Raw genomic sequence first — 24,846 nt, 5'->3', positions numbered from 1 at the left:
TTCTGTCGATGGGATCTAAATGTGAAGTGTAGTTTCAGATTTATTTCGCTATCCCGTGTGAATTGAGGAACTCTGTTTGGGTGGGGGTTTTCTTTATCATGGATATTTTTGGGTTTCTTGATTGGATGTCAAATTTTTTTTTCTAGTGTGGCACAGGGGCAGTTGAACTTTCATGTGCTGCTAGTTTCTAGGTTTTCATCGGCATATTCATTTCTATGTATGAGGGAGGCAGCGCGTGGCTAGAGGCGGGAGACTGAAGAGCAATCGGAGCGGAGAATCCAGTGGGCTTGCGAGTGCCAGTAGACGACGTTGTTGGTTCCTCATACTTACGCTTGTTGGCGGTAGTATCATTGCCGTACGAGTATTGCACTTCGTCTACCATTGTGAGTGCGAGAGAGATGAGAGAAACCCCAAGCCAATGAGAGAGAACAATAGACTATAGAATGCGTGCAAGGCAGGACAAAAGTTAACGGAGTTAACGGAAACAAGAAAATTTAACGGGAGAACAAGAAAAAAATACAGCTAGATAAGCCCTTATATAATAGATAGATATTTGATAAGCATGCAGGCTGATGGTGCTATACATGAGGCCGGATAAGGTCGTTAGTGCAGCGTGCATGGCCAATGGAAAACGAGCACCGTGCGTAAATAATGATAATCATTTCATGTAAATGGTACTTGTAATATGAAACAACACAAAGTTGACTTTAACGAGCATTCGGGCGGGCGGGCAATCTGTTAATATGCATGATGCAATTATATGCGTAACAAAATTAAAGTAGCCCCCAATATTAATTAATGTCTCAATTTGTTTCGATTCTGACTTCGGTCGCTGTACATCTTTGGCTGCAGACAGTTGTGTGTTTAGTATATTAATAAGAAAAGCTCACACTTACACATCAAGTCAGGATGGCCGAGTGGTCTAAGGCGCCAGACTCAAGTTCTGGTTCTCGTGAGAGAGCGTGGGTTCAAATCCCACTTCTGACAATTATTTTCTTCTTTTTCACTTTTTAAATCTCTTAAACGGCATCGTCTGAAAGCGAATAACTTCAACTTGGCCTAAATCTGAAACTCAAAAGACTGGCACCCCATTTTCCCATCAAGCGGCGTCGTCTAATAGAAAGCACAATATCCTATTCCAACAGATATACCTGCCTGCCACTTTCAAAGCCCCAGAGAGAGACATGGCGACCAACCATGGCAGCGAAGAAAGAAGAAGAAGAATCTTAGAGAGAGGGTCGGATCGTATGGCTCTCATTACAGGCCGAATCAAAACTCTCCCAACATCGCCACCACCATCCCAATCAATAATATCATCATCATCAGACCCTCCTCATCAACACCATCATCATGTGGATAATGGGTCTAATCATCATCATCTTAGGGGTATGAACAAATCGTCATTATAACACCTATCAAGCCCTTTTTTTTTTTTTTTTTTTCCCTTCTTGTTTGAATTTCTTGATATTTTGAAATGCGTCTCATTTTGTTGTGAAATGTAGGGATATTACCGATATGAAGAACGTTAATGAGGACACTTTCAATTTTATGATTAGCAGTTGGATTACGTTTTAATCTGTACATGATTCTGGTTTCTCTGGTAGATTCTCTTCCGTTTGCGTCCTTGATATTGATTTTTCTCACTCAATGGATCTCGTCTATATGAGTAGTTCCTAATCTTCGTACAAAATGCATGATTCCTTGCATACCCATGTTATGGCCATAGAGCTCCCACATTAGTACTCCGGACGAAATTGTGTATAGGAAAGTTATGATTCAGAGCAAAAAGAAAATAAATTAAATCAGAAGAAGCATTTCTCGTGATTGAATTTACTACCATTATTTTAGTGTTAATGGAAAAAGAAAGAACCAGAGAAGGTAGTGGTGAATGGTGAATGACCTGATCTTGCACCATTATCAATTACTTCAAGGAGTGAAAAGCCTACATTTCTCGGTAACTAATCTCATAATTGATTTCACTGATTTTGCAGCAGGTGCTGTGGTTAAGGATTATTCCTCTGATGATACATTGCTGAATAAGGAGAGTACGGATGAAGATTCCAGTGGAAATAAGTTTGGCATAGGAAGCCCAGGAGAGCCTCAGTTGAACAAAGGCAGCACTAGTATAGAAGCTCAAGAAATTCAGACTACTTTGGATAATGGGGTCAAAACAATAGTTCAAAAGACCTCAGCAGAGAGGGACCAGCAGCTTCCAAAACCACGAAGGCGTCAACCTAGACTTTTCACTTCCAAGAGAATACATTCCTGCATTGTAGCTTCTGAGAATACACGCGTCACTTGTTCTCTCATAATAGCATTCTTGGTTGTTTTTTCTTACGTTGATTACCCATTATTTGGAAGGAACATAGTGAATTCGAAGAGTGTTGTAGCCTCAAGGCCTCTTTACATACTCTTGCTGACTGATGTAACGATTGTGTTTGCAAGAGTGTACCTTGAGAAGAGAAGAGAATTTGATGAGGCAGAGGAAGAACGAGTGGCACTTCAAGAAGATGGACAGAACTGGGAAAAAGCAGAGAAGGTTTTGGAGAGAGGCCTGGTGGCGTATCAGGCTATCCGTGCCATTTTCATTGACTGCAGTGTTTATGCAGTCGTTGTCATCTGTGGCCTCTCTCTGCTGTAGAGAAGGTTTTGGGCTCAATTTGGATTTCACTTGGTTCCTCAGTTGACCTTCAAGTCTTTTGGCAATGTCTGTCTACCCACAACCTTATTTCTATTCTATTTATTCATTTTATTTATCCCTTGTGTGAATAAAAATCCTGTATCAAGGTTGCATCTCACAGCCCTTCAGTTTCTGACTGAAAACCAGAGAAATCGAAACAAAGAGCATGTGTTTTTCCTAAAAAATGGACGTATCCAAATCCACACGCAGTTTATCTATTCTCAGTTGTTTTTCCCTCTCAATTCTCATAGTTTATGGAGTATGTCTTGTAGCCAAATATGGCATTGGAAGAACAACTTTTGTGCACGATGTGCATGAAAGTAGCTTGCCACTTTTTCTGAGGACAAACAAAGAGTACCAAACAAACATCATTAGGAGGAGAGATTCATAAGTGCAGTACGTGGGAATATGCTGAAGCATGGTTTAGCTGGGGGACAGATATCCTACCATCTTTAAATTTCGCAGCACATGGTGATCAATTTATTGATATATGGTACTATGGAGTTGGAATTCATTGAATGAATTGGGGTGAAAAGCTCTAGAACTACGAACCATTTATGTATAACAAACAAAAGCATGGTCGAAGGTGATTAGAAATTGTATTGGGTTTTTGCTGTAGATGCTTGTTCTCATTTTTTTTTGGATATTGTAAATCTTACCTTAAAAGTATTATTATGCTTCTTGTGCTAGGTGTGGCAATTATGATGAATAGTACGGAAAAGAGAAAATAAGAAAAACACAGAATTTAACGTGGTTCGGCAGTGTGCCTACATCCACAAGAGCGGGGGCTGAATTTTCGCTAAGTATGAAATTAGGGTTACATCAGATGTATTTAGACTAACCCTAGCCATACAAGAGGCATTAGAAAATTCTAATAATACCCCTGTACCATACAAGAGGTATTAGAAAATTCCGCTCGGTGAGCTACGCTTCCCTCACTCTGCTCCGCTTCACTCTCGGTATCAATCTGCTTTCTCTATATATGTGGTCTACTCAATATGAGCCACAAACTACAACAATGCTCTACCAAGAATAAACTTCTTTGTCCCGCAAAAAGATTTCAAGGGTACATGTGGCACTTCCGCAGAGCCATTCAATTTTCTAGTGGACCTCATTTTTCTGGACTGAGTTCTCTAAGATGAGCTGTTAAGAATTTTCATGGGGTAGCTGAGTGCATGTGAAAGAAGACACTTGCATTATAGAGACCTCAAGTGTGCTATAAAGGTCTGTTCTGAGCAAAGTATGCTTTACCTAAATGGGTTTCATGAAAAGTGAATCTTACTTTCTTTTGGAACCTCATGCAATTAAAGACTGGCTCTAAAACTTCACTTCTTTTAAAAACCTGAAGATGTATGAATAAGACAAAACGTGAAAAAATTCCTGTGATTAAGGTAATGGAATTCTATCATGTGCAGATTTGGAATTTGGAGTTGTGTTTCAGACTTTTTCTAGCACATGCTTGTTAGTAGTTTATACTTTACTAGATTATTAAGACAGGTCTAGACCACCCAGCAACTAGCATGAACATCATTGGAATGCGTTATCATATATAAATGTTCACCTAATAGCATTATGACTTTGCCTGGATCCCAGTCATCAAACAGAAAAGAAAAGGGAAGGAAGAAAATTGAATTTTGCTTTCTAAGCACGCATCATGGCAAGGCTATAAGATTCTGATAATAGTACAGTCTAAATCTAAAGAAAACATCCATTAATTATATCCCTTTGTCTTCAATAATGTAAACTTCAGATAGAGATAGGCCACGAGAAGAGAATATTCAAGCTAAACAAACAAACATCACAGAAAAATTTACCACAAAAAGAAAAAAGTGGATCACATTCACATTTACTAAAGGGTTTTGGACAAACAAAAGTTCTACCTTTTTCTCATGTCTCCCATTATTTGCCACGATTTCAATCATTTATGGGATTGTAGACCCTTCCAAGGTCGATCAGTCATTAAAAGGTTACTCATCTTGGTCTATATTTCAACTAGACTGGTCAAATGTTACAACTGGGGTTCTTAAAAACTCATTATAAAGGGTAAGAATTTTTCCTCCTTAACAATGTGGAGCCTATTCACTAAAATCCGGGATATTAAAAGAGATTTTTTACATAATTCTAGAAGTTTAGCTCAAAGCAAAGATCACTGTCATTGCAAGGTCTGCATAATAATCCCTTCAGTTCTCTCTGCTGACCGATTTCAAATGACAATATGAAAAGCATTCTTGTTTTAACGGCTAAACTTAATCAACACTTAAAGGAATGCCAAATTGCCAATGGCACAAGTTGAAGACAGACATCATGCACAAAAAAACAAACAAACAAAGGAGAATATCAAAATAAAAATGTTTCAAGGAGCAAAAATATATATAGATATTAAAAAAGAAAAAAGAAAAACCAACCCTCAAACACACTGTTTTCTTTCTCGTTTCAGCTCCCATCAGCAAACCAATTCACTCTTCTGGAAAATCCTTGACGGAACAGCAAACCGAGCTGAGAATGATCGAAAGTGGTTATCTGGGTCAGCCCACATCAATCCCTGATCAAAATTCTGCGAGTACGTATAAGGATCATAGGAAGGGACCTGCTTTAAATTCGAAGCAGTACAACCGAAATACTTCTTCTTTTCCTTCTTCAATCTTCTCCATAGGATTCTCCATCTTGATATCCTGGATCCGGCCACCATTATATCCAATGATACAACCCTTTCGTAGCCATTTTTCACATGCTTCAGGCTCGACCTGAAGTTAGAAGTATTTGAGCTCCACCAACTGTTGAAGTTCATGGGAAAAAGAACAGCACAAAATGTTTTTTTTTTTTTTTTTTTTAGATCTTAGAACTTGGAAGTGGGTTTTTGATAGCAAAGAGTGTAAACTCATGCTCTGGCCTATTTATATGCGGAACCTGATTATAAAGTCAAGTCATATAATACGTTTAACCTAAGTATTAAAATCATGTCATGACAGCAGGACCATTGGGGTGGTGGTAAACTCGTCATTTTACATTTTCTAAAAGGATGTCATGAAAATGTGAGAATCCTGAAATTATGCAACATTTTATGGTAGCTTTTGAATCACCCATCAGACTCATCCTCTAAGCCTTTGTAGTTGGACTGGAAGACATATTTTGGACGATTTAGGGACAGTTTACTGGCCATTGAACTTGGCCTTAATGAAGCAGATAGCCTGTGATTTTGGCAATGTTTACATGATGGAGTTCCAAAAATTAAACTCACTTTAATTCACATTAAATGAGGCAGATCATAAATAAAAACCTTTTTCTTTATAGGCCACTGGCCTATGTATCCTATCCTATCTGGTGGGGCAATATCCCTCTTTAAAAAGAGGGCACTGGGCAGGGCACCACACTTTCTGTCCACCACCATTGCCTATTTGATCCAATAATTGTTATTATTACTGTGTGGTGACTGGTCAAATAACTCTAGACTATCTGGGAAACTCTAAGCCGATTGAGTAGTGGAGAAGGGCCACCCAACTCCAAGTACATGCATCGTGACTACCTTGTTGCATTATTCATATGTCGTGAGTGCATGAACATCGAGTTTCTGTGGCTTGCTGCACAATTAATGCATCCTTCGCGTAATTCATTGGAGCCTAAGACGAGAACTTCTTCAATAAGATACATGGTTATAAACTATACAGTCAGATAGATTTCTTTTTGCTTATCTAGTACATTAAAATGGAAAACCATTAGGTAATTAGCTAGGATTGCTTATATAAATATCAATTAACTGACGGATAGGAGGAAGGTGTCTGTATTCCGGAACTACCTATCAAGTGAAGTCAACTTGTTCAGAAACTCATTAGAGCTATTATTTTAACGTGGCAGTTAATAATTGGTTGAATGCAGTTCGAAAATGCAGCACGCTGTTCTCAGTACTCGAGCTTTTGCCAATTTTATCGAACACAAAGAAGTGTAGTTGGTGGGAATTGTTGATGAGTTAGTTGCTTTGAGCAGATACCCCATGCCCTCATAAAACTTACTTGCTGGGAAGGAACAATAGTTGGTAAGGCAATTGGAATTCATTGAATGAATTGGGGGACCAAATCAGGGACTTTGGACCATCTATCTATGTAGTACATTGCGATTAGTAGAAATGGTGCCAAAATTATGTAGAAGAGAGAAGAAGGAACAAAGAAATCTACTTGTAATTGTATAGGCAAGGAGTAAGACATCTAATTTGTTGACATTATTTTGAGGTTTTACCGATATATGTATTTTTTTGGGGATAATTATGGTCTGGGTCGGTTTCATGGTCTTGTCCGTACTGATAGATGGGGTTTACCTTATATTCGAACACAATAGAATTTTTTTTGGTTTGTATAAAATAGTTTTTGGGCCTGGGTTTGGTGTTTATGTTTATATATAACCTCCAGGTGTCGATTCTGTTATCACGGTTTTCTTTCATCATAAGCGAGTGTTTTTAATACAATTGGAGGCTCCGCCCTCTTCTAAAATATATATATATATATATATATATATATCTTAAAAAGTGACAGGCCTTCTCCCCCAAAAACTGTATGCAACTGTGTTTTCGCTGGGAGAAATCATTAGCTGTCCCTTATTAGCCAGGGGATTAGGTGCAACTTCAAGCTCTTCTGATCAATTTCTGGAAGGCTGGTGGCTCTGCAAATAAGTAGTTGAGGATATGAGGGCCTCGACTCAGTATAATGATCATAATACAATCTTTGTAACCGATTCACTTCAAGTGGTTGGATTTTTTTAAGTTTTTGTCGTCAATAATTTACTGTCATTATTGTCCAGTATGGCTTTCTGCCAATCCTCTCTACCTTTTCTACTGCATTTGATTAAGTTCTGTCAAAAGTGTATGCAAAAACATGTATCCTTTTCTTGAGTATATTTTGATTAAACAGATTACTATTTTCATATCATATTTGTGGTTTGGTTTTGATATGTTATTTTTCTGTTGTCTGCAGAAACTTGTGTCATTAGAGATGCTCTGTTTCGAGCCGTCTAGGCTGTGACAATAGACCTACCAATTGAACTGCCGACAACTTTAATGAACCAGGTGGGTCCTGATGTAACAAGATATGGTTGCACCAACACTCCTACCGTCACACCGTGAACCCCACAGCTCGGTCCTAGCGGAGACCTATGTTTACTTTGATCTCAAACAAAGTTAACAGAATAGGTTGTATGAAAAACACTCCTGATTTCTAGCACATGGAGAGGCTGGACTTTACATTTTCTCTGTTTTCACTTCACCAGCACTAACAATTTCGTTTCTCTGGTAGGACCTGAAGATGGTCTTGGCGTGTTTTTTAGGCCCATTTTCACTCTCTCTCCAAGCCTGAAGATTCCATTTTTTATTTCCTACTTGGAAGGTAAAGGAAATGCTGAAAATCGATAAGGGTGTAACTCATTTGAATAAGCAATATAGAACGAAGGGGATGTGCTTGCATATACATCTTCATTGCCATTTGAAGGAGAGAAAAAGCATCCGAAGGTAATTTCACCATAAAAGCCTCCTCTAGACCATGAAGGCATTTATCTATGCAATTAAATCATTGGATGTTTTAATTAATAATCGTAATCAAGACTCGGTTTTTGCATCCATATCTTGTGACACATATTTACTTCCATTTTAACCGACCACCTGTTCTAAAAAATGTCAAGAAGGTTACAGATATATTCGATTTGTGACAGTATAAACCAGCCCAAATATGCCAGAATTTTATTACTTGGGAAGCACAAAGTACATGGATGTTTTAGGCTTTTAGCAGGTAAATCCTTTTTCCTATGTATGCAAGTGCAACAAAGCGTGTAAAATCTAGCTGGACATGGGTCCTCTTCGTCCTAGCCATATATACTCAGACCGATGATATCTACACCTGAAAGAACCCGGGTGGCGTGTGGGGGAACACATGCAGTACTTCTTTGTCGCCCCATCTCTATTGACCTCTCTAGCTAGCACGGTTTCTGCTTGCTGGTTAGCCACTTCCACCGTGGCCATCTCTGCCCATGCAAATTGCCTGCTTCTTCTTCTATTTCTCCGGTCATCGGCGACTTCAACCAAGAAAGAGTCTGGGTGACACATCAGGGTTTATTCTTCTTCTTATTTTCGGTTGATGGCTTATATATATATATATATATATATATATATATATATATTTGATTAGAATTAGGAGAGATCACTATGTTCCATTCTTAGTAGTGAAGAAAAGCAAGGTAGGCAAAGAAGCCAAGGAAAGGTGAGGTAAGAGAAAAGTTTTTGGATTTGTTTTCAGAAAAAGAGAGTGCTTTTTTGTTGGCTTTTTATTTCTCAGTAGAATTATAAGCACACGGGAGGACTGGTCCTAAAGGATGAATCTTATCTGCAGCAGTGGCTCGCTCTGGCGGCAACCTCATCGCAAAGAGCATGAGCTATGAGGCGGTAAAGGTGGACGCGCTGGCACAAGGTTCCAACCAGTCGTTTCGGTTTCTTTGTTTTGTTCTGGGTTCTTTTTGGATTCAATGGAAATGAAGCTGGAAACTTGCTTACTGGTGGGCCAAGTTGAATGCGTGGGCTACGAGGTATTAAAACGAGGCTTTTGCCGGTTGGTTTGGTTCCCAATACTCAACCTTCTGATTTTAGCTCTTGAACTTGCAAATTTAACCTTCAGGTTCGCTATTTCAGGCCAAACCAAAGTAAACCAGCACAAGTTGCACCACTCACTTGCCACTATGGTAAAAAAAAAAAAAAAAAAAAAAAGAATCAAAAAACAAAAGCCTCCCCTCTGTAAACACCACCACCACAAAGAATATATTCACCATGCAACCGTCATAACCCTGGCTTGATTCCCAAAAGCACTTGCACAAAACTACTTAGAAGTTCTGGTAGGTAAAGGTAATATTTAATTGTCTCTGTAATAAATTATCAGAGAATAATTATCTTTACACCCGAGCCACTTCCCCTACAATCACCATATATTAAAATATATATATATATATATATATATATATATTTCACAATGCCCACCCAACATTACAAAATTATATCTTATGACTACAGAAACCAGGCATGTGGTGTATAGAATATTAGCATGGACTATCCATGCTTCAAAGTTCATATACTCGAACCTGTTTCAATATGTAAACAAATTTAGGGAGCTTAGACACCCTCTGAACCTTCTTGCTGTGCGGCACCTTGTGCATGGCAGTCAAATTCATCACTGATAGCATAAAATGATAAAAGTTAGTATAAGAAATTCAACCTTAACTGCATAACTATGACTACTGAGCTGCTGATTGCAACAAGCCAAAAGCTTTTAAAGCAATTTGATTTTATTTGCATGGTGCAGTTTGAGGACTTGGCTCGATTGAAAACTTCTACAAGTGATAAGAGTGAGAGCCATGGTGTATATGCGGAGAGACGTGTCATTCAAATAGAGACTTTAGTCCTGCAAGTAGCAGTAAATAGGCTTTTTGCTGCTCACCTCAGTGACACAATTCTGCCGAGCAATTGTATTATTGATTGTATTTACCAACACCTCACATGATACTTTTGCCTGGAGAAAATTAATATGAAAGGATCAGTGACTTTGAAAAAAATGGGAATGTAAGAGAAAAGTGGAAGAATTTTAGAAGCAATAAACATGGAGGACTAAAATACTATTTGATGAGGACTTATTTTTTGTCATGTATCTCTCTGGGGCTCGTGACCAGACTTCAGATGTGCTACATGGCAACATCATATTGAGAAAGGAAGTGAATATGTGAAGAGGGAAACTGGACGAAGAACTGCATTCGACTTCTTCAAACAAGAAATCATGAAATAAAACAAAATAGAAAGGAAAATCACAATTTGGAGCATTTCCACAACATCCGACATTAAGCATTTGGTTTGATAATTGCACTGCACACCTGCAAACCATGTCAATCTCCAAGACATCTGCCACTCGAACATGCTCTGGTTTTTCTTGATGATAACAATTCTCATTCTTGTAAAAAATTCCAAAATCCGGCCAAAAAAAAAAAAAAAGAGTCGAAGATGCCTTTACAGACAACTACAAGATCATCTGTCAATAAACTATTTGACCTGAATGTTTCTTGAGAAACCGCAAACCATCCTAAACCAATAATATCTTCAACCCATGCCAGTATGAAATTTCTCTTTAAGGTGTTGAGGATAGAGTTGAAATTTCCCTATTTTGATGGACAAAATAACTCAGGTTCATCAAACTCCACAGAAAAATGTTTGGCTTATGAAGACATCTAAGAAAAAGCAAACTCACAAATTGATGTGATATATCTAGGGGTGTAAATCGGTCCGGTCCGGTCCAGGGGGTGATGGACCGAAATTTTCTATTTATCATTTTCCCTGAACCGGACCGGACCCGTAGCTATTGGTCCGGTCCGGTCCGGCCCAATTATTTTTTTAATAAAAAAAATTAATAAAAAAAATTTATTTAAAATACTAAATTAAAATTAAGTGTATTATTAATGTGGATTATGTAATTAACTTAATAAAAAAATATTTTATATGGTGGCCAATGATAATAAATTAGATGAAAATTACATTCTTAACTTATATAATTAGTTAATTGATATTATACATTAGTTAATTGATAGAATATTAATTTGTTAATAACATATTTAAAATTTTATATTTTTAATGGTGATAGGTTAGATGAAAATTACATAATTAATTATATACTTATTATATAAATAATATATATAAAATATATATATTTTTTAAATTCGGTCGGTCCAGTCCGGTCTAGGGTGAGAAATCCCTGGACCGGGACTAGAACGAAAATTCTCCTCTATTTTAGTCATGGTCCCAGGGTCCAGTTGGTTTCTCCGGTCCGGACCAACCAACTTTCACCCCTAGATATATCATATACCAGATTTTCTGTGAAGCAGATTTAATGTATCACACATTAAGCACATTAATTTGTGAGCTTTACTTAGATCTCTTTCTAAACTTAACACTCCCAAAATCTATTTTAGTCAAAATAATCTATTACAGAATAAAGCTCCTATGATCCTATCCAGTCCGATCACCACTTCCCCTTTATGTTATTAAATAAAAATTAGAAATGCCAACTCTCTTGAAACAGAGATGATTAGATTTTCTCAACTCATGTCTATTTAGTATTATAATCGATAGATTAATAATAGGTAATGAAGTTCATAGAAGTTGAAAGAGCATATAACTCAAGATTCTCATATGGAAGTAATGACACTGACTGAACTTGATCTCTACAGTGAAGCAAAATTTGTGAGATTTCTGTCACTAATGACATCTATTCCCCACATCGATCAGTAATAATAAATATTCAGCCCTCCAAAATATTTGTAGAGTTTGGTTTGAATGAAAGGTTTCCGCACTGTCACGTCTTCTTCCATATACATGATCATAACATTGAATTGTCACTGTTTTTTAGCTTAAAGCTTAATTTAAGGGAATTTGGTAATAACTTCAACCTTAAATTTTACTCACACTTGAACTAAACTTAACTTCAAAGTTCAAATTCTAACCAGAAAATATTATTTCAAATGAAGATCTTACCGACAGTGGGACTTGAATGAAGAACAGGCCGAGCTGGCCTTTAATCTCCGTTCGAGTATCGAACGGCACCCTACCCTTGGCTAGGTCCTTAAGCAGGTACATGGCGTCGGACATGAGCTCCACTCCGTCGAATTCCAGCAGGGCATCCACGTAGGACGACCCTCTGGCCCTCACGTGTCCCCGGTCAGACCTCACGTGACCCAGCTTCTTTCCCCTGTACCCGACTGCCACGTCAATCATCGTGTAGTCCATAGAGTAAACGTCGGTGTTTCGGACCTTCACCGTCACGAACATGGATATGTCCACGGATACGCGGGGAAAAGTGTGGACGTGGATCCTGTTCAGGCGGAGCCTAACGATCTTGACGTCAGGGTCGGTGGGCCAGAAGATGTAAACAACGGCGGCTAGGAGGATGATCAAACCGGTGCAGATTATACGAAAGCGGTTACGGTTGGAGGAGTGGTAGTATGGGGTTAGAACGACGTAGTTCTGGTGCGGGGGAATGGGTACGTGTATGGGGTGGTAGTAGTCGGCTTTGGAGGTGGCCATGGTGACCGTTCGAGAAAGCATAGAGTGGGTGATGAGGGGTTTTTGAATTTTGATTGGTGGGGTATAAAGGGGAAAAATAAACATAGATAAGGGGCATTCTCGTACTTCTAGCTGGTTTACTATATAATTATTTTGTTTGGACGCAGGAAATTGTTGTGGGGTAGACTTTCTATTTCGTGGTCGTTTAATTGATTGAAAGTGTCGTTTATGCAATTATTGGACATGATGTACAAGGGGGAAGGAATAAACTAATAACGACTTCGTATGATAATTATTGGGAAAACAGGACCTCGTAGAAAAACTGGAAAAAGGTCGAAATTATGTTTAACGTTGCCACGCCAACAAGGAAATGGGGAGGATGCTTTGGGGAAAGTAGTAGAGAATTATATAAGCTAAGTATGTTGTTTTATTCATGTTTTGGACCACCAAACCAAAGTTGCAAACAATCAAAGTTTTTAAAGTACATGTACATGTGTTAGAGTGTCCGTGAAGAAATCTCTCTTTTGTCTATAAATATGTTTTCTTTTTTCCCTTTTTCTTACCCTTAAAGTATAATTTGTCTCTAAGTTTGGTCAGGAGCTAAAAACCATATGATATGACACCTAATATATATATATATATATATATAAATTAAGTTTTCATCAACTGTTATGTGTAGTAATTTGATGAACAAACGTTATCGGGAAGAAAGTCCCCCAAAAGTATAGCTGGTGCTATACTATCATTGTATAGATAAACGATCATGAGGAAAGGTAAATATCTTTTGTACACGGACATCCCCATTGCGAGAAGAGAAATATCATTGTGCCACATGTCAAAGGATCTATTAAGTTTCTTTGCGTGACGTCCATTTATATCATTTTCAGCGTACATGCAAGAGCGACCTTCTCCCATAGGGCCATACATACATGGTGTGCAAGAGATGAAGCATTGCGTGACATCCATTTAGAGTTGCGTGCAGGACTGGTGATTTGCTTGTTCAACAGTACCAGCTTGAGGATTGTAGAGTTTCGCCTTAAGTCGACTTGTTGCACATGCAGTGGCTCGGATTATTGTATGACCTTACACGCATGCATGACTCTTATTTGGCATCGCAGGATATTTTCAACTCGATATTCACCACTTTAATGCCCCAAAAAAATAGTACATTCATAAACATAGTAAATATTTTCTCAATCAATTCTCAGTTTTTCACTGGTATAGGTGCTAGCTAGAGAATGCTTTCCAAAGATGGAAAGATCAGATCATTATTATCATTAAACGCATACCTAAAAAGTAAGTGCAACTGTACAATACAAACCTACCAGTCAAAGCGGCCTCATCAAAACTACCAGTCTCATTGGAGTTCTAATTACTCCCCTTTCTTCTTGATCTCCATCCACTCCTTTCTATGGAAACTTGGTGTGAGTTTTGTTCTCTCTTTCTCTAGCTGTCTCTCAAGGTCCTGATCTTCTTTCATTCAATTTTAACAGTTTTGACCGAAGGAATCAAAATGGCAAGGCCAGGCAACAAGATTATACAAGCCAAGCTGGTGGGTACGTCTTACCCTTTTCTTGAGTCATTCCTTTTACTTGTTTCTTCAACAGGTTTCTTATGTCCTCTTATTTATCCTGACATAAAATCATCATTTTGTTGTCTGTGTTTGTATTTGCATGTATGGTATCGTATATGCGCAGCTATTTATGGGAGTAATTTATTTGTTCTGCTTAAAGATCGATCGATATGGTATATATTGACTAGAAAATTGTGGTCTTTCAATTTGGGGCTACAGATTCTCAAGACAGTAAATAGTATTAATTACCAACAAGTTCTATATCAAACATGGGATGGAAGGTGGGCTCGTGGAGTCCAAGACCCAACACACTGTGCATGAATAAATTACCAATGAAAAAAGGTTACCCAATAATTTCGTGGCACAGAATATAAAGTTTATTAGGCCGCTCGAGGAAATTGGATTCAGTGGTATAATCTCAGTATTTGGATTTTGCTAAATTTACCAGAGAGGATGTTCACTATGCTTGCAGAATGTTGGATTACCTAGTTTTTCTGGGTTTTTTTCCCTCTGCCTTCCAAGCCCATCCTGGTTTATTCATTAATCACATGACAAGCTGAATAGATGCTCTGGAACTCAGTTAGAATCTGCACCAAAGGAAGACATCTTCTGATGTTTGCTATTGTTTTTCACAGAGGATCCTTATAATTATGTCTCCATTATTTAGCGACTTACTTCCAAGTTGAGATCTAGCTAATTGAAGAAGAGTTTCTGGCTTTGTGGTTCTTTTCCTGATTTCTTAAGATAGAAAACATCCAGTAACTCCTCATGTTTAATTTATAGTTTAGCAAGAAACTTAACTGATGACTGATCTGCACCTCTCTAATTCAAGACTTGCAAACATCTTTTCCACAGGTGGTTCTAGGGGACATGGGAACTGGGAAGACCAGTTTAGTCTTAAGATTTGTCAAAGGCCAGTTTGTTGATCACCAGGTTCGTATTTTTCTCATATTTTTACCACAAAAGTTATCTTCCATTGAAGTTATTTGTTGGGTGTCCATTTAACAAGGATCCATGACATTTCTCTAAATGCAGGAACCAACCATTGGAGCAGCTTTTTTCACTCAGATACTGTCCTTAGCTGACGCCACGGTGAAGTTTGATATATGGGATACGGCAGGACAAGAGCGATATCATAGCTTGGCTCCTATGTATTATCGTGGTGCTGCAGCAGCTTTGGTTGTATATGACATATCAAGCATGGTACTACTTTTATTAAAGTTCTTGGATACTCACTTCTTCATTATTCTTCATTCACAGCCATGGATGGATTCAGAAATAGCAGCATTGGCATGATGCTTCAAATAGACAGTACTCAACGAAGTGTTATGCGTACCTTGAGCCTTTGTATAAGCTAATATAGCAGTACTTGCCATTTTTATGACCATGTGCTTGATTTTGATTTTTTTGCGAGAGATTGACACTAACCTGTAGGACTGCTTCATAGGAATATGCTTCCTCCCTTGTTCTTTCTACTGAATAGAACAGAAAGTTTTTATAATTGAGAGGGGAGAGGGGAGGAGTAGGTGAAGTGAGGGGAACTTGTCTCTCATGCCAACCCAAGGGATTGGGAAAGCATGAGAAGTTATGTGAGGAAGGGATGATAACTTTTTGGTAAATTAACGACAACTCTAGCAAATTTTGATTTAAAGGACGGCAATGTTTTTTTATCTCTTTAATCCAGTACTCTGTTACACCAGATTCCATTATCCTATCTTTGCAATATTTTTTTGAGTCCTAATGCTTTATATGATGTATTGGCTTCAGGATACATTCACTCGAGCCAAACAATGGGTTCAAGAATTGCATAGACAAGGTGAGTTCATCAAAACTGCTGTCAACATTTCTCAAGAATTGCATCTTTCTTTCATGTAGTCCCTTCACTCGCTGAACTTTAGTCCCTGCAGTTACAATTAAAAATTCCAGCAACCCTGTTTAGAAGAGCATTTAGGTCTTTCGTGGATCCATAGGTAGATATTAAAAAAATGCAGGTTTTTTTTTAGGATGGTTATTCGGTGATTGCTGATATATTGCTAATCATGCTATTACCATATCACCGTTTGTAGGAAATCAAAATATGGTGATGGCATTAGTTGCAAACAAGTATGACCTGGATGCAAAGAGAGAGGTTAAGACCGAGGTATCTAAGTTATTTCTGTACGAATATAAGGTTTATACATATTTATATTAACTTTGCCAAATCCAACTGCACCTCTTTGTTCATTAGGATTGTCTCTGTCTAAAATGCACCACATATATTTAAGACTCGTGTGCTTGAGGACTTGCATAGATCTTAGATCGCTTCTTTTGTTTCTTTAAATGATTGCAGGAGGGGAGAAATTTTCTCAAGAAAATGGGATGTTTTTCATAGAAACATCTGCAAAAACTGCACATAATACCGATGAACTCTTCCATGAAATAGGTAAATTCCAAATTCATCAAATCAATTGAAGCTATGGCTCCATTGCACTGGCTGCCAATGTATGAACGCAGATGGGATAGCACCAGGACAATGGACCATTCTGGCATTCACTTCAACTATCGAGAAAAGTGGCAAAGTACAGCAAACTGCCACACAAAATAAGAAACAAGGGTCACATTTACAGTATAGAAGCCACATACATACCGATGCAGGGTCATGCTATTAAATTTAGTATTACATGGTCATGATCATTGGAAATACAAGCACGTAGCGTGTTTAGTTTGGTTTTTGTTGCATGTACCAGAGGTGATGTCATATAAGCATGAAAGCTACCTCTTTTATATTTTTCATTGGTACCCTTTTCTTTTAGAGTAATTCTTGAAGCTTAAAATCTGCATGGCTTGGACCATTCATTCAGTTCTACCTTTTGCAGGTAAAAGACTAGCAAGAGCAGCCCCTTCAAAGCGAGGTGGGATGAATCTACTCAATGAAACACGAGATAGAAGAAGAAGACTACGTTGTTGTACAGGTTGACGTCCCTACCACTTAAAGTGTCCTTGAGCAATCAATGATATCAAGGTCCTCTTGGATTTCATTGTGAAAACATGCTTATTTTTCAGAACCAGGCCATTTGTTAAAGTTTTATTGCGCCTCCTATATCTGAATTGGTTAATTGGTTCCATAATACCATTATTTAGTGTACGAGGGGCTCCCAATCTGTAAAGAAATTGCTGACAAAAAACCAATATCTTTGTAAATGAACCAAATAAGGGCAAGTTGTCATGCTTACAGAAAATCTTGGTAGGATCATGCAAGATTGATGCTTACAGAAGCCCCGAAAATTGAAACACGTGAATTATTCCAATGGGGCCCAGTGTAATTCTTAGGCTCGGAGGCTGAAGGAGGCTCATAGCAGCATGATTATTCGATCTTGATTCTGTTGGCAATCTATTTTTAATTACAATTAGTTAATAAAATGAACACAGGAATTAGAACTTAAAACTTTCCTTTTGCATCAAATGGGATGATGCTTTGTTTCCAAAACCCAGATGGAGGAGATGACGTAGCACTTCCACCTTTCAGCAGGCAAGATTTTGGGTTTACCAGAATTTAAGTTCCAAATGAAAAATCTGATCTTAAAAGTAAGAATTTTTATCATCTGCACCTATCTAGGATTGATATCCAAAGATACCATTTGGCCATCTCCATCACAGTTTTCATGCTTCTTCCTAGTTCTTCTGTCTTCAAATTTGCTTCCCGGGTCTCTGTTGTTCCAATGATAATTGTAGTTTGAAGATGATGGCCTCAAGACTTTCCAGGACAATACAACATGATCATTGAACTTAAGTGGAGTGTGCATGTTAGAATTGTTTGATAGTTTACAAGAATAATGCGTCAGTTTTAGTAGTTCGGGATATAATGAGAAAACACGTTAATTCAAGTGGAAACTATACTTTCATGGTATAAAATAACCTTTCAAAGTCAAACGATAAGTTGTAATTTATGTAATGCATATAACAAACACAAATAAGCAAGTTATCCAATGCTTAGAAACCATTCTCATAATGATCTCTGACTTGGATTCGGGGGCTGTGATACGGACCTCACGTTTCTGTACATTTTTGAACAAGCCCGAGAAAAATTTGAGAGTTCTCTAAAGAGCTCTGGCAAGTGAGTTTTTAAACTTGCCAAAGACTTCTCTCTCACTTGAAGGCAATGCCTCTGGTAAGCTTCCTGCTCCTCTTCCAACCTCTTCTGCACCGTGTCCACCATAAACTGCTTTTCCACAAGGAGATTATTTTGAGTTTTATCTTCTGCCCCCTCTGGATCCGACTCATCTGGTGCCCTCCGTTGCATGTACTTGTGATACCAGTCTTCATATTGCCGGGTCTTGCGGGCAAGCTCCTTGCGGGTGTCTTCACATTTTTGCTTCAACTTCAGCTCTTCATCTTGGTGCTTCACTATTGAACTTATTACGGCACCAAAGTTGTGTATAGCAGTTCTAGCAAATTCATCTGGTAGTTTCTCCAGATGATCGTGCCAAGCATGGAGCAGTCCACGAATAGGGGGACTTTCAATTGGTGGAACAGAAACCTTCTCTTTCAAATTGCTGTCAACAGGGATGATATTTAGTTTTAACCAATTGTTGAGGGCCTTAATGTACTCTTTCTGATAGTTTACTAGCTTGTGAAAATGTGAATGCCAGTCCTGCACAACCGCCAAAAGCTGGTATGTGCGCTCATGGTGGTGCTCGCTTGTTTCCCTGGGCGATTGGGAGATGTCAAGAGATCTCAGTGCCATCACCATCTTTGACTGGTCCTCATGGTGAGACAGCATGATTTCCCACATGGCGGCCATCCTGCAGTTCATACGTCAATTTATAAAGGTATAACAAATCCACCTCATGGTGAGAGGTGGTACTAAATGGGAATGGGAAGTGTAAATACTAGAATCACGGGCCAAGTATGGATGTGTTCAGCAAATTCAGGTTTCCATAAGCATATGCTTCAACAAAAAGATAAATCCTTGATTCATATTCAAATGACATCAACATTACCACATCTCTAAGGGCTTTTTGCAGCACATGATTTTAGGATGGGAAGGCATCTATCATAACATCATGCAGAACATGCTTAACAGAACAGTTCTTTCCACAAAAGGCTATTAAACGACATTTGAATGTGGATGTTGCCCACAGAATCAAGCAGAGAATAGGAGATAAAGAAATTGGAGTTTGGAGCATTAACCATAAGCGCATCTTTTAATAGTTAGGACATGATTTATTGCACTAAATCATCACCTTGATCAATGAAAACTGTTTACCCTGATTTGACAAATGCACACAACTAGCATTTAAAAATTACAATGTTTCTTTTCTTGCGTTATATTTGATATCCCTCAATGCCTCTAGTTAAAGAAGCCTAATCAGAATTACATAACATGACATAGGAGATACTAAGTGTTTATGAAGAAAATATACTCTCTCTCTCTCTCAAAACAAAGCAGGTACCAGTCAAATAGAACTTTTATACTACTTCCTCTGTTGTCACTCACCCTTCAACAAGCTGAAAAAGTTTTGGGAATAATTGGTCATCGCGTAATCGACTTATCTCTAAAACCGTTGAATCCATGGATTGCATGTCAACAATGTATCTTGTATGAAGATGACTTACTGCCGCTTTTGCTTTCTCCAATGCTTCAGAGTTGGTACCTCTTTTCTTTAGCTTTTCCAGTGAAGCAACCTTTTTTTGGTACTCTAACTTCATCAGCTCACCTGTCTATCCAGCAACAGTCAACCACAAATAATACTCGGTATACGAGTGCTTTGTATAGTTGTTTTTGTAATTGATATCAATGCAAGATGCAATTTTAGTTAAAAAGAAGTCCATAAGACCGTAAAGATGGCTTTAAGGGTAGAGAAATACATATAATCAAGCAACAGATCATCATTTCATGAAATACGCAAAACGGTTACAACGATAAAATGTGAAGGAAAAACACCAAGGAACGTACCTTCACTTCATCATATAGCTTTTTCTCCCATGCCAGCAGCTTATCCAGCACTGTGGCATGAGTTTCGTGCTCTTCTGAGTCAAAGTCATCCTTCCAATCATCAGCATTGTCATTCAACCCTTTAAATGACCTATTCCATGTAATAACTCGCATCACTCTAGCGGAATGATCAATATGTCCTGTCAAGCAATTATCACTGTGTTAAATACACAGGACATCACCGCAAATTAAAGATTACAAAACAGCAACGAGACCAAGGTTTTTGGTGACAATCACAATCACAAACCAATCGGCAATCACCAATCACATAAGCACCCGCACTGTATGTAACAATGCTGTAATTCACCAATGCAAACCAACTTGTAATTCTCTAAGGATCACTGTCAAAGTCACTTTCCACCAACTCTATCATAACCAAATGTGAGGGCATTGAATCCTCAGACAAAGTGAAATCAACATCTCAACTAAACGCTTTTAAAAATTGAACAATTCAAGCACATTACCTCGATTATCAGCAAAATTAGAGTGATAGTGCAACCTGGTTGCCTCAAGCAACTTTGAAACCTCGTGGGCACTCTCGGAAGCCTTCAAGAAATAGTCATCAAGCTCTAAAAATATTTGCAATAAATTCAAATTAGACTTCGCCATCCTCTTCCCCTCCGCCAGCTTCACCTTCTTCACAATCCTCCCCGCTGCAGGCACCGCCACCTCGATCTTCGCGGTTCCCTTAACTTCTTCGCCGCCGCCACCAACACCACGATCATCGTCCACCCTCTTAGACTTTTCCTCCGACGCCTTCCGCTCCATCTCCCCTTTCAGCACAGAAACCTCCACAAACTCCGCCACCGGAATCGCGTCGCTAAAGGTCGTTCCGGGCATGTTATCCACTGAGAAAAAGTATTCGTACGGAGAATTGTGCTGTTGAGGCTGCATCGGTACCTCCTCCCGCGACACAAGCGGCGGTGGGCCCCCCTCGTCTTCCACAACTCTGGAGTTTCTATGACTACTACCGCTACGCCTTCTCAGCCTGGTACGGGGGTCCTCACCGTCGGACTCGACACCGTCCTCCTCCTCGATGATCGTCCCGGTAACAGGCCTCCGCGGATCAGGCTTCTGGATCTTGATCTCGGGCATGGTGGCGGCGCGCTGGAGCGGGAAAGGGAAGTTGGGGAGGGGGGGAGGCGGAGGGAAGGGATCGAACGTTGGGGCGGAAGTGGAGGCGGCGGAGGAGGAGGGGACGGTAGAATGAGTAGAGGGGGAGGAATGGAAGTGGGCGACCTCACCGTTGGCAAAATCGCTGAGGGCAGCGCCGGTGTTCTTGAGATAGGTGGCGTAGGATGAGTGGGCAGCGGCGAAGGCGTTGCGGGCCGATACCGCTTCCTTCATGTAGAGTTTGCGGTCCTTGCACCGCAACACAGCCTCCTCGTTCTCGATCTTCGACTGGCCGCAACCCATTCTCCTCTCCTAAACACTCGATGATGCGGAATTTAGCATGTAAATTGCGTGTGCGCGACGCAGAGAGAGAGAGAGAGAGAGAGATTATTTCTTCAGTGTAATTGTTTAGAAGTTTCGCAACGGAACAAGGAACCAAAACGATTCGGGGATACGAGATTATAAAATAAATGGGCATTAATGAACAATTAGACGGTAATGTGTATCAAACACTCCAATTTGGAAGAGCGAAAGATTGCACCCCAAGCTTTTGTTTTTTATACGAATATCTTCAATTATGGGTGGCCCACTTGATCTCGAGGTTGTCGAGAGCGGAAAAGACGAAACCTGTACGTTGACTGCAACGACACCAAGTACAACAAGAAACAAGCCAGAGCGTATCCTCGTACGCACTGGAGTTGAGAGTGCCGAGGCAAACGTGGATGTAGCGAATAGCGTCGTTCTGGCATGTCATGTCAGAGTTGTGAAACAGAGGATGATCTTTGGTGAGCTCGAGCCCCCCGTGTTGGAATGGGAAATGATGCATCCCGATAAAAGTTTTTTTTTTTCAATTACTAGTTATTAACAAAGTATTTCTCATACTTTTCACATTATTTAAAAATATATAATTTTATTTTTTTATTATTATATTTAATAAAATATAAAATAAAAAAATAAAAAAATAAAATTATACTTTTTTAAATAGTGTACAGTGAGATTTGACTCTTTAAAAAATATAAAAATGTTTAAAAAAAAAAAAAAAAGCGCACAAAGTATAAAACGTGCTGGATGTGGCCCTAGCAGTCCCCCCGTGTTGGGATAGCACGAAACAGGGATCCTCTGTGAATAACAAGAATCTGGTCGCTTTCTTGCTTTAGCGCTTTTACAGTTGTTTAAAGCGGCTCTGGGACCGACCCAATTCAAAGATTATTCTTCTTAGATTGCGTACGCTTCCAATGATTGCCATCACTTCAAAAAATCCCAATTAAAATAGGTTGCCACTACTATGCTCCTCCATCTCGTCCGGCGTAAAAATTTATTTTTTATTTTTATTTTTTTATATTTTTTAACATATTTAAATACATTTAAAAAATAAAAAAATATACCGATATACTTAAAATTATTTTCTTAATCACTAAGTTAAAAAAAACAAAAAAAATTTGACCAACCATCAAACAGAGATGTCAACTTAAGGTAGCATAGTAGACTTTCTCATTAAAATATTACTTAATTCTTTCTGAGTTAAACCCAAAAAGAAAAATACACTAGGATACAGACTCGATAAGAGATCTCTCGAGCATGAAATATTGTAGGGCTTATACTGTTTGTATAGTAGATCTAGCACTTAGGAGTGTGCAACTGGATCTGAATTCTAAAAATTTATCCACATGAATTATATCCGGATCTTTTTTTTTTTTTTACTATAAATCTAGATATCCGGATTGTAACCGGATTTAATCTAAATTTATTAATACTTTTAAAAAAACGATTTAAACTTTAAAAAATATTTTTATAGTATTTATTTTTTAAAAAATTATGATATCATTTTTAAATCGAACTATTTTTTAAAAAATAAATAAATAAATAATATCGTTGTTACATCACAATGTAAAATATTAATTTACAAAGAACAAAATAAATAATAATACATCATAACTAATTAGACTAATACAATGTTACTATTCTTCACATCTTGAATCTGAAATTGGGGAGAAAATTGAAAGCATGATTTTTTTAAAAAAAAAAAGAACCCGGTTACGGATAGCCGAGTCATAAAACTAGATTTGGGTTTCTCTCAACCGTCCGAATACACCCGAATTCCAGGTTTCAGACCGGTTTAGAAAAAAATCTGGCCCGGTTCTATACCCTACTACCTCTAATTTATTGATAGTTAATTTTAACTTAGTTCTTTTGATTTCAAAAAGACAACTTTACAATAAAATAATCAAAATCAAAGCTATAAATGAGAAAGAATTGTGTAGAACTAATAATAAGGTCGGGTTGGATAGCAAATTCCTTCAAACTCATCCCATATTATCTCAATATCAAAACATCACAAACACACACCTTTTAATTTTACATTTTTAACTTTTTCATCTAATCATTATAACTTTTTTAAACTTCCAAACAAAACACAAAAAATAATTCAATTTTTTTAAATTACAAAACAAAAATGATATTAAAAAATTATGTTCTAATAATATTTTAACTTTATAATATTTTATTCAATTTTTTTCCTCTTCTGTCATAAACTTTCAAAATCTCAAAATTAACTCAAACAACTTCATTATTATTTATGCAACACCCAGATTCCAGATGGGTCGGAGAGTTACTTCATGTCACTTAAACTCACATCTCACACATATATCTCACTGTTTTAACTCAATTACTCCAAATAATTAATTAGAAACGCCACAAATTCTTAATATAAACGTCAACCTCTCAACATGTCACGTCATCAGAACATAACAAATTTATTTAATAAAAGTGTCCAATAACCATGACATCCTTTTGTGCTTAATCCATTATGCTTAACGAATCTCTTCCATGCTCCTTTACTTTTGATCCTTAACTAAAATATTCAAATTATCTGAAAAATATTGTGGAGAAAATGAGTGAGTTATCAACAACTTAATAAGCAGAAAACATATATTAATATATAAATATAAACATTTGCAGTGTACATGATGTAGAACAAAAATACTTAGTTTCAGAATGCAGAACAACAAAAAAAATGATATCAGAACATTAGAGCGACATTTCAAAATTTTTGTATTCAGAAGTATCATTTGACATATTATAACTGAGCATCATCATCATATCATATCAGAACATCACATCAATCCAGAGCCCATGGCAGGGTTGTACTATCTCTGGTGGTCAAACCGAACAGAGACAGAAGTAAATATTCTCTTTATTATTCTCGGAACTCTAAGTGTGCACACATGAAAGATCACGCAAAAATTACTTTGTTTTCAAAGTGGGTGCACTTAAAGACAGAGAAGTTGATACCAACTCAAACAGAGGCCACAATTTTACACACATGGTAATGTTAAAGCAAAACATAGCAGAGCATAACCAGAGTCGGATACAAAATCAGAACGTCATACCAAAGGTTTTTCAGATGCCATATCATTTTAAAATAGAGTACAAAACATATT

The 24,846-nt window shown here is 38.0% G+C and overlaps 4 protein-coding genes, 1 long non-coding RNA gene and 1 other non-coding gene across 7 annotated transcripts; 3 read left to right on the top strand and 3 right to left on the bottom strand.

Annotated features, from left to right (window-relative positions):
• Positions 1-903: 903 nt before the first annotated feature.
• On the top strand, positions 904-987 carry TRNAL-CAA. Its single transcript has one exon. It is a non-coding gene; the product is annotated as a tRNA-Leu (tRNA).
• Positions 988-1,184: 197 nt separating this feature from the next.
• Positions 1,185-2,873, top strand: LOC121247832. Its single transcript, XM_041146291.1, has 2 exons — positions 1,185-1,386; positions 1,992-2,873. The coding sequence occupies exons 1-2, from the start codon at positions 1,185-1,187 to the stop codon at positions 2,639-2,641; spliced, it is 852 nt and encodes a 283-aa protein (XP_041002225.1). The 3' UTR covers positions 2,642-2,873.
• A 575-nt stretch (positions 2,874-3,448) lies between these two features.
• Positions 3,449-5,738, bottom strand: LOC121262133. Of its 2 annotated transcripts, none has more exons than XR_005940046.1 (2): positions 5,086-5,738; positions 3,449-4,022 (listed from the first exon to the last, which is right to left on the bottom strand). It is a non-coding gene; the product is annotated as an uncharacterized LOC121262133 (long non-coding RNA). The 2 variants fall into 2 exon arrangements; XR_005940045.1 differs by lacking the exon at positions 3,449-4,022 and adding an exon at positions 4,846-4,936.
• A 2,648-nt stretch (positions 5,739-8,386) lies between these two features.
• On the bottom strand, positions 8,387-12,810 carry LOC121260933. Its single transcript, XM_041163024.1, has 3 exons — positions 12,219-12,810; positions 10,141-10,212; positions 8,387-9,876 (listed from the first exon to the last, which is right to left on the bottom strand). Exons 1-3 carry the CDS (start codon positions 12,786-12,788, stop codon positions 9,874-9,876), a joined length of 645 nt encoding a protein of 214 aa, XP_041018958.1. The 5' UTR covers positions 12,789-12,810; the 3' UTR covers positions 8,387-9,873.
• A 1,313-nt stretch (positions 12,811-14,123) lies between these two features.
• LOC121262074 (ras-related protein RHN1-like) lies at positions 14,124-17,573 on the top strand. The gene is made up of 8 exons (XM_041164506.1): positions 14,124-14,298; positions 15,175-15,252; positions 15,355-15,522; positions 16,087-16,135; positions 16,386-16,459; positions 16,547-16,550; positions 16,652-16,741; positions 17,175-17,573. The coding sequence occupies exons 1-8, from the start codon at positions 14,260-14,262 to the stop codon at positions 17,273-17,275; spliced, it is 603 nt and encodes a 200-aa protein (XP_041020440.1). The 5' UTR covers positions 14,124-14,259; the 3' UTR covers positions 17,276-17,573.
• Positions 17,574-18,177: 604 nt separating this feature from the next.
• On the bottom strand, positions 18,178-22,025 carry LOC121258381 (protein ROLLING AND ERECT LEAF 2-like). Its single transcript, XM_041159894.1, has 4 exons — positions 20,758-22,025; positions 20,255-20,433; positions 19,796-20,019; positions 18,178-19,100 (listed from the first exon to the last, which is right to left on the bottom strand). Exons 1-4 carry the CDS (start codon positions 21,707-21,709, stop codon positions 18,302-18,304), a joined length of 2,154 nt encoding a protein of 717 aa, XP_041015828.1. The 5' UTR covers positions 21,710-22,025; the 3' UTR covers positions 18,178-18,301.
• Between the last annotated feature and the right edge of the window lie 2,821 nt (positions 22,026-24,846).

The sequence above is a fragment of the Juglans microcarpa x Juglans regia genome, chromosome 1D, assembly GCF_004785595.1.
Source record: "Juglans microcarpa x Juglans regia isolate MS1-56 chromosome 1D, Jm3101_v1.0, whole genome shotgun sequence".
NCBI classification, from domain to species: Eukaryota; Viridiplantae; Streptophyta; class Magnoliopsida; order Fagales; family Juglandaceae; genus Juglans; species Juglans microcarpa x Juglans regia.
The sequence above is the reverse complement of the archived record's forward strand: the minus strand, read 5'-3'. Positions and strand labels throughout refer to the sequence as shown.

Bases quoted from the DNA above. Each gene is read 5' to 3' on its own strand.
- LOC121262074 (XM_041164506.1), top strand. From the start codon at position 14,260: ATGGCAAGGCCAGGCAACAAGATTATACAAGCCAAGCTG. The intron at 16,136-16,385 runs GTGAGTTCATCA...CACCGTTTGTAG, and splicing joins TCAAGAATTGCATAGACAAG to GAAATCAAAATATGGTGATG. The intron at 16,742-17,174 runs GTAAATTCCAAA...TACCTTTTGCAG, and splicing joins TGAACTCTTCCATGAAATAG to GTAAAAGACTAGCAAGAGCA.
- LOC121260933 (XM_041163024.1), bottom strand. From the start codon at position 12,788: ATGCTTTCTCGAACGGTCACCATGGCCACCTCCAAAGCCGACTACTAC. The intron at 10,213-12,218 runs GTAAGATCTTCA...AATTTTCTCCAG, and splicing joins TCATTCAAGTCCCACTGTCG to GCAAAAGTATCATGTGAGGT.
- LOC121258381 (XM_041159894.1), bottom strand. From the start codon at position 21,709: ATGGGTTGCGGCCAGTCGAAGATCGAGAACGAGGAGGCTGTGTTGCGG. The intron at 20,434-20,757 runs GTAATGTGCTTG...ATTGCTTGACAG, and splicing joins TAATTTTGCTGATAATCGAG to GACATATTGATCATTCCGCT. The intron at 19,101-19,795 runs GTGAGTGACAAC...TATGAACTGCAG, and splicing joins CTTTTTCAGCTTGTTGAAGG to GATGGCCGCCATGTGGGAAA.
- LOC121247832 (XM_041146291.1), top strand. From the start codon at position 1,185: ATGGCGACCAACCATGGCAGCGAAGAAAGAAGAAGAAGAATCTTAGAG. The intron at 1,387-1,991 runs GTATGAACAAAT...CTGATTTTGCAG, and splicing joins TAATCATCATCATCTTAGGG to CAGGTGCTGTGGTTAAGGAT.